The 9,283-nt window shown below is 43.0% G+C and overlaps 1 protein-coding gene across 1 annotated transcript in view; it reads left to right on the forward strand.

Annotated features, from left to right (window-relative positions):
* The window catches only part of LPA (lipoprotein, Lp(a)), a 135,040-nt gene that overhangs the window by 22,690 nt on the left and 103,067 nt on the right, over positions 1 to 9,283 (forward strand). Inside the window, exons 3-4 of the mRNA XM_011975969.1 lie at positions 3,756 to 3,937; positions 5,136 to 5,295. Coding sequence (XP_011831359.1) covers positions 3,756 to 3,937; positions 5,136 to 5,295 — 342 coding nt within the window. The remainder of the gene's footprint in view (positions 1 to 3,755; positions 3,938 to 5,135; positions 5,296 to 9,283) is intronic.

The following is a 9,283-nucleotide window of genomic DNA, read 5'->3' on the forward strand; positions in this document are numbered from 1 at the left end:
CGCACAGAATGCATGGCAAAATGTGTGAGGAATATTACTTTGAGCAAAGAGTCTGACAGAAGAGAAATGTTAAGCTGGCTCTCTTTCCTAAGAGTTTGATAAAATCAGGAGAATATCTGGAGGTGGTGAGGTCACAATAATGGAAAATCGGAATGTTTAGACAGAGTCAGCTTCAACAACACTCACTAAAGGTCAATGTGATCTTTACCTCTTGAAATTCTATCATTCTAATCTCCAATTCTTGAATTGAAGGTTGTGTTGGCCTTTTCTGTCTTGGCTAACAAGGAAATTATATGTGCATCTCTATGAAGAAACGGTATTTTTCTGTATCTGTGTCTATTCCAATGGGTAGAAACACCACGGGTCCTGAGCAGCGGTGGTCTGAAGGAATATGAGTTGCCAGGAAGAGAAAAGCAAAGACAAGAAGGCAGATGAAAGTAAGCAATGAGACAGATATGAAAAACTAAAAAGTGTGGGAAGATAGAAGCTGGGTTCTGACCACACCATGGCCAGTCTTTCACACATAAGTGACTACCAAAGACAAGAAAAAATGATATCCACATGTTGTACAATAGACAGTAGAGGACCAAGAATATTGCGAGAGAGAGAACAATGAGATCAACTCAACAGATGCACTGGTTTTCTTCCTGGATACCCTTCCTGCACCAAAGAGCAAGAGATGGAGCCCAAAAGAACTGTAGCCATCTTGCTGAAGAGAGGAGAGACATTATAGTTTGGGATTATTCAGGTGGCTAGGATTTTCTAGGCCTGCTAAGAATGAGAACAGATTTGTGGAGGAAAGGAGCTCTAGGAATATGCATAGAAGTCTCCTCGAGTCGTTGGCTAAACATGAAGCTGCATGTACACAGAAAATAGGTCCACAAGAAAGTAGGGCAAAGAACATCTGTGGAAGAATAGCAACTACAATAGAACAGTGAGCTCAATAAATATGACAGAGCTCAAATAGCAATAAGGGATATTGGAATTCGGACCAGACAGAGGAGAGAGACTTCACTGAACATCTTGGGCATTCAGTAGAGACCCAGGAAAAGCCATACTTCAGGAGTAGAATTAGTATATTCTTACAATAAAGGCGGCTCCAGACAAACAATAGCAAAGGTGAAAAGCAAGTCTCCAAGCATCAGAATGATGTCCAAGTCAATGAATTGCCTGTGAGAGGAAAACTCAACCATCAGAGGTAAACATCAAAGTCAAGTGGCTCAGTTATGCAGTATCCACAATGCGAAGCCTAAATATAAAACTTGAGTACACATAGAAACCTTTTAGTGTGACCCAGGAGCAGGAGAAAAATCAGTCAATACAAACAGATCCAGAAGAGACAGAAATGTTTAGAATATGGAGTGAAACAGATACCTTATCCAGAGACAGAAACAATATAAAGAGCCAAATCAAAAAAAGAATGACTAAGAGATATGTCTTAAAGGAAAAAATTACTGGATGGCCTCCCCATCGAGATAGATATTTCAGAAGAAAAAAGTAAATGAAAAATAATTGCATAGAACCTACAGAACCAGATACACACACAAAACACACGCATGCACACACACTCAAACATGTATAAGCTTACAAACACACACACATCCACAAATGCTGAAAAATGAAATCAACCGAGCCACACAGACGTGAAGGAAAACATAAAAAGATTTCCTACATGTGGGAAGCAAGTCACAGAAAGGGGGAAGGAGATTGGAACAGAAATATATACCAAAAGCAAGAATGACTGAACACTTTCCAAATATAAAGAACATTTAAAAATCACAGACTCGAGAAGCTCAATGGATCAGAAAAATAATTTCTAAAATGAAAATTGTAAGATGCCACTGGGTATAAGGCAGTTCAACTGTCAGAGGGCAAAGACATAATACACAGAAAAATCTCATAAGGAACAGGAAAAACAAAAATCTGTGTCTTGCTAGGGGAACAGTGATACAAATGATTAATGTGACCACATCAGAAACACTGCAACCCAGGAACAAGATAATAACATTAAAATAATAAACATAAGAAGGAAGAGCTCAGCTGAGAAGACTACATCCAGAAATAAAATGCCTTAAAGATCATACATGTTGGATAAATGCATATTGTGCACTCCCCTAAAGAAAGAACCCAGAAACTGTAAGAATTCGAAATCAGCAGGCTCATGTAACAAGAGAGGTGACCTGAAGGGATTATGTAGAATAGTAAAACAACGGAATTTTCTGCAGCCCACCTAATGAAGAACCTAGAAATTCACAAATGTAGAGGAAAATGCTGAATGTGTTCTTGATCAAATTTCTATAACTTTTTAAATGAGAATTGACTACTTGAAGCAAAATGATACAAATATATTTAACTTTAGCATATGTAGAAGTAAAAATTTGAACAGGTAACATAAATCATGTAGGGAATAATGGGAAGTGTAGCACTGTAAGTTCCTTCCTCATGCACGAGGGTATGTTATATTAATAAAAGGTTACTATGTGGGTTCAAAGGGATATGGCAAATCCTAGAACAATCACAAAGTTTGGAAATCTGAGGTTTCAGCTGTAATGAGAATATTCCATGCGTTCCAAAGAGCGAAGCCAAGGAAGAAAAGGAAGCCTTTCAAGAGTTCAGGCTCTTATACATCCAGTTGCTGATTGAACCAGCTTCCTGGAATGGAGGGTCTGGGGTTGAGACTAGGTCACAACTGTAGAGTCTCGAGAGAGAGAGTGTTGGATCCCCATGGACCATAGCACATTTCCTAATTCCTCAGGCAGTCACAGGTCATGAATGTGAGGATACTGAGAGATTGGAGCAACGTACTCCTGAGGCATAAGGAAGAGCGAATGCTTCAAGATCCCCGCAGCCCAAACTCCTCACCTGCTTTGCCCCCTTCTTCATTGTTTTCTGCTCCTCCATAGCTGACCGACCTCTTCAGATCTCTTAGTCTACCCTGCCGTCTTCCTTTATGCCATGGGTCCCACTGTTCTTTCAACTCATCCCCTTTCCCTCAGTCCCACAGTGGCTGCAGCCAGCAGAGGATAGATTGAGAGCAAGAGAGAAGGTCCTGCCGAGGAACCGATTCTAGAGATACTGCATCCTGCCTGGGAGCAAGTTTTCCAGGGCAGCTTTGAGAAGTGTTGCAGAGATAAACCTACATGACCCACGTGATATGGGAATGCCAGACATACTATTTGCACAAAAATGCATTTCCATGTGAAACGTAGAGCCTTTTCACTATGTACTGAGTACCTAGTGTGTGAAGGTTGACCTGGGAAGGCTATCCTTCTGGATGCCGTGTTTTCTCTGAAGAACTACATGTTAGTTGCAACTCCCACATTAGAATGTGAAGTCCTACCGAGACAGAGAGGGAAAACTAGACAGATACAGATACTTCTGTATGTGAATAAACAATGGCACAATACAGATGTCAAAATCCATACCAGTAATTCCAGAGAGATGGATTGGGCAGACAGCAGAAAGTGAATAGTCTGATCATTATTTGGCCACGTGTATGCATTATCTCAGTGTCTCTAAGACGCGTTTTCTACTTTAGATTTTAAAAAAATCATAATAATCTATTAACTAAGAGAAATGTGCAGAGAGAATGAGCGATTGAGAGCCATTTGTGCTTGTGGCAATCATATGGTACTTTTAAAAGGTATATGAAAAAGGCATCGGTAATGACCCTGCTGCAGCACAAAGGTGACGGTGTGGGGTACCCCTGCATCGTATCCCACCTCTTGTGACATGCATCGTTTTGGAATTTCCAGTGGCTTGATCAGGAACTACTGCAGGAATCCAGATCCTGTGGCAGCCCCTTATTGTTATACGATGGATCCCAATGTCAGGTGGGAGTACTGCAACCTGACACAATGCTCCGACGCAGAAGGGACTGCCGTCGCACCTCCGAATGTCACCCCGGTTCCAAGCCTAGAGGCTCCTTCCGAACAAGGTAAGGAGCCTGTGGCCAGACATCTACACGCTTAGAAACTGGGATGAAAAGGTATGGAAAGTCCAACTGGCGCGGCAGCTTTCAGTGCTCCACGGATGCTCGAGTGTTGACTGCCATGTAGGAGGAAGCCTGCGTGCACTCTCTGGGGGAGCCAGCGGAGTGATTTCTGGTACAACGTGGGTGGGCTGTGTCTTTAGGATGAGCCCAAACCCTCCAGGGTGATCGCCTGCAGCAGTCACCTCATTGTAAAACGGACTATCTCAGTGTCTTAGCCAACATTTTTATTGTGACATGCTCTGAGGTGTGTGACTCTTTCCAAGCCAGGAAGCATTTCCAGGAATTTCTTCAAGTAGACAGAATTGGGTGCAATCTTCCGCATTGCAGATTCCGAGAAATGTGACTCTGAAGCCTGTCGCCCTCGAGAAACCTAACAGGGCTTCCTTAATTCCATATCGCCCTGGGTCTGTGGAGCAGTACATGAGCTCCCAATGCTCTAAGGCTCTGCAGCCCTAGGCTTTGAAGGGAGTGATTTCTCAGTGTTCTTAAACCTCTTTGTGATGGCACTTGTACCTGGGAGGGGTCTGGAGAGAAAGAGTAGGAGACTTCTCCTTTATTGCAATTCAGGATGCGGGGCACGAGAGGATTCCCTCTCTCCTCCAAAGGAATAAGCTTTTGGCCTGCACACATCCCTGAGAAGCAAAGTGTCTTTGCCTTCAGTCAGATATAGAGGACCGTTTTCTGCCCCATGGCCCGGAAGCCAAAGGCCTTGGCTTTCATGAACAACGGTCTAGGGAAACATATCTGTCCCCGCCTCTGTCCCCGACAGCCGATTACCACCTGCAGCCCGCATTGCCAAATGCAGTGCCCTTTGCTCGATCCTGCCCCATTCGGTAGAGTTTCCCAGAAGGTGGTTGCTCGTGAGCGCACTTTCCAATGAGGAGAGCAGTCTGATCTTTTCTGTTTCTCTAAGGTTGCAGGTGAAATATTTCCAAGAACTGACTACGGTTCTAGAATGGTAGGAATCTGTTGCTTTGGTGTTGGTTTGTTGCTTGGTTTTCTCACATCCCTCGGTCTACGGATAAGGAAAAGAGTACGGTCGCAATTCTCATAGACTCCTTCCTGGTTGTGTCATCAGTGGCTTCACATGTATCTCTGTTCTCAGAGATACTCAGCTTGATTTCTTCTGTTTTCCCTTCAGCACCGACTGAGCAAAGGCCTGGGGTGCAGGAGTGCTACCACGGTAATGGACAGAGTTATCGAGGCACATACTTCACCACTGTGACAGGAAGAACCTGCCAAGCTTGGTCATCTATGACACCGCACTCTCATAGTCGGACCCCGGAAAACTACCCAAATGGGTATGTCTTTGTTCTTTACCGTAAGAGAAGAAAGGGTCAACTGAAGTTTCTGTTAGAAGAGACGTGCTTCAAGCTGAGTTCTCCGAACTCAACTTGTGTCAGACGCAGATGGCGTAGCAAAATGTCTCAGGATGGTTGCCTTGGAGCTAAGGGTCTGAGAGAAGAGAACTGTTAAGCTGCCTCTCCTTCCTCCTAGTTTTATGGAGCAGAAGGAACATCTGGAGGCGAGGACATCACATGATGAAAAAGTCAGAATGGCAAACGACCAAACACTTAGATTCCCCTTCCACAACACCCACTACGGGTCAACTGGAATTCTGTTATTCTGACTTCCAATTCCTGAAGGGAAGGTTGTGTTTGCCTTTTCTGTCTGGGCTCATGAGGAAAGATAGGTGCTTATTTATGGACAGGTAAACGTATCTCTTTCTACGTCTATGTAAATCCAATGGGGGAGGGAAACACTCGGCCTTAAGCTCCAGTGGCCTGAAGGGATACGGGTTCGCAGCAAGAGAAGAGCCAAGGCAGGAAGGCAGATGAGAGTGATGCTGAAAAGAGACGGATGCTGAAAAGCGAAAGGGATGGGGAGATGGACAGAAGCCTGGGTCTGAGCACCCCAGGGCCAATTTTTTGGCCACGAGCGACTACAAAAGACATGGAGAAATGGTTTCTCCATGTGGGACAGGAGATGGTAGAGGACCTAGAGTATTGAGAGAGGGGCAGCGATGAGCTCAACTCCATAGATGCCTTGGCTTTCTTCCTGGATAGCCTTTCTGCACTGACTTGCAAGGAGATGGAGCCCAAGCAGACTGTAGCCATCTTGCTGAAGGTAGGGGAGTCGTTGGAGTTTGGGATGACTCTGGTAGCTAAAACTTTCTAGGTCTGTCAGAAATAAGACCTGCTTTGTGGAGGAAAGGAGCTCTACAAATATGCATAGAAGTCTCCTCCAGTTGTTGGCCTGACATGACGCTGCATGTGCACAGAAAATGGTTCCACAAGAAAGTATGGCAAAGAACATTTACTGAGAAACAGCAGCTACAAGAGAACAGCAATCTCAGTAAAGAAGACAGAGATCACATAGCACTGTGGGAGACTGGAGTTCTTACCAGCTGGATGGGAGAGTCCTCACAGAACACGTTGCCAATTCCGTGGAGACCCCAGAACAGCCATAATTTAAAAATGGTATTAGTATTTTTCTAGAATACAGGCAGCTGCAGACAACTCGTTGCATAGCTGAAAAGCGAGTGTCCAAGCATCAAATCGTTTTCCAAGTCAATGAACTGCCAATGAGAGGAAATCTCAAGTCTCTTTACAAAAACAAGAAAGTCAATTGGCTCAGCTATGAGGTATCCCAAGAGTGAGTCCTAAATTTAAACTTTGACTACATGTCGGAAAGCATTTCATGTGATCCATAACAAGTAGGGAAATCAGGCAATACAAACGAGCTAAGAAATCACAGAAATGATTAAAATTGCATGAAAATTTGACGTATCAGTATGACAACTGATTTCAAATATTTTAAAAAAGTATATAAAACAAACCAGATATTGTATGAAGAGAAATTAACAGTATAGAGTAGCCACATCAAATTAAAGAACTAATATAAAAACAGTATGTCTTAAATGAGAAAAATTACTGTATGGCCACCTGATCAAGTTAGACATTTCAGAAGAAAAAATTAACCAAAATGGAATTCTGCAGAACCTACAGAACTAGTTAGACACACACACCCAAATTCAAACCACACCTGTACACGGACACACGCCAAAGCTCTCAAGTTCTCTCACACACAAGGACACCCCTGAAGTAATAGTGAAATACGAAATCAACCGAGCCTCACATACATGTAGGAAAATATGAAAAGATTTCCTGCATGTGGGAAGCAAGTCACAGAAAAGAGCAAGGGAGTTTGGAGTCAAAGCAATTACCAGAGTCAAGGATGGTTGGTAACTTTTCAATTATGAAGAACGTTGACAAAATCACAGTTTCATGATACTCTAGGGATCAAATAGGAAATTTCAGAAACAAACAAACAAACAGAAAAAATCATGTGTGTTGTACTTCTGTACATCACATTTCAAAGGTTACAAGGCAAAGGCATAATACGAAGAAACATCTCCGGAGAAAGTAGAGGAAAAAGAGCTGTGTCTTCCTAGAAATACAGTGATACAAATTGCTAATGTGTTCACCTCAAAAACACTGGAAGCCGGATACCAGGGAATATTATTAAAATGATAATCTGGAACCAGAAGAGATCAACCGGGAATGCTGAATCCAGCAATAAGATGCCTTGATGACGATCTGTGTTGGATAAACGCACATAGTGCACTGCCCCAAACAGAGAAACCAGAACTGCCAGACTTTGAAATCAGCATGCTTATGTAACAAGATATGTGACCCGAAGGAATTAGATAGAAGAAGAATAGAAGAAGAAGGGAACTTTCTGCAGCCCACATAATGTAGAATCCAGCACTTCACAAACGTAGATAGATGTAAATGCAAAATATTTTCTTGATCAAATTGCTATATCTTTTTCAATGAGAGTTGACTGCTTGAAGCAGAATGATAGCACTATGTTTAAGTTTAACATATGTAGAGGTAACAATTTGAACAGGTAGCATAAATCATGCAGGTAATAATTGGAAGTGTACCACTGTGTCTTACCTCTTGCACGATGGTATGTAATATTAATAAAAGGTTACTGTGTGGGTTCAAAGGGATATTGCAAATCCTAGAGCAATCACAAAGTTTTGAGCTCTGAGTTTTATGTTATATTAAGAATATCCCATGCATTCCAAAGAAGGAAGCCAAGGAAGAAGAAGTCTTACAAGAGCTCGGGCTCTTATACATCCAGTTGCTGATTGAACCAGCTTCCTGGAATGGAGGGTCTGAGGTTGAGACTAGGTCACAATTGTAGAGTCTCTAGAGAGAGAGTGTTGGATCCCCATGGCCCAGGATACATTTCCCATTTTCTCAGGCAGCCACAGGTCATGAATGTGAGGATACTGAGAGGTTGGAGCAAGGTTCTTGGGAGGCATAAGGAAGAGCGAATGCTTCAAGATCCTCGCAGCCCAAAGTCCTCCCGTGCTTTGCCCCCTTCTTCATTGCTTTCTGCTCCTCCGTAGCTGTCCGACCTCTTCAGATCTCTTAGTCTACCCTGCCGTCTTCCTTTATGCTATGGGTCCCACTGTTCTTTCAACTCATCCAGTTTCCCTCAGTCCCGGAGTGGCTGCGGCCAGCAGAGGATAGACTGAGAGCAAGAGAGAAGGTCCTGCCCAGGAACCCATTCTACAGATACTGCATCCTGCCTGGGAGCAAATTTTCCAGGGCAGCTTTGAGAAGTCGTGCAGAAATAAACCTACTTGAACCACGTGATGTGGGAATGACAGACAGTAATAGTATTTGCACAGTGCATTTCCCTGTGAAACGGAGAGCCTTTTCACTATGTTTTGAGTACATAGTGTGTGAAGGTTGAGCAGGAAAGGCTGTCCTTCTGGATATCATGTTTTCTCTGAAGAACTATGTGTTACTTGCAATTCCCACATTAGAATGTGAACTCCTACCAAGAGAGATACTGAGAACTAGACAGATATAGACACTTTTCTATGTGAATAAACAATGGCACAATACAGACGTCAAAATGCATACCAGTTATTCCAGAGAGATGGATTGGGCAGAAGGCAGAAGGAGAATAGTCTGATCATTTTTGGGCCACGTGTATGCATTATTTCAGTGTCTCTAAGAAGCGTTTGCTACTTTAGATTTTAAAAAATCCTAATAATCTCTTAAGTATGAGAAATGTGCAGAGAGGATTAGGAATGCGAGCCATTTGTGCTTGTGGCAATCATATGGTACTTTTAATGGGTATATTAGAAAGGCACCAGTAATGACCTTGTTGCAGCACAAAGGAGAGTGTGTCGGGTGCCCGTGCATAGTGTCCCACCTCTTGTGACATGTATCGTTTTGGAATTTCCAGTGGCTTGATCAGGAA

The sequence above is a fragment of the Mandrillus leucophaeus genome, unplaced genomic scaffold (assembly GCF_000951045.1).
Source record: "Mandrillus leucophaeus isolate KB7577 unplaced genomic scaffold, Mleu.le_1.0 Scaffold160, whole genome shotgun sequence".
NCBI lineage: Eukaryota > Metazoa > Chordata > Mammalia > Primates > Cercopithecidae > Mandrillus > Mandrillus leucophaeus.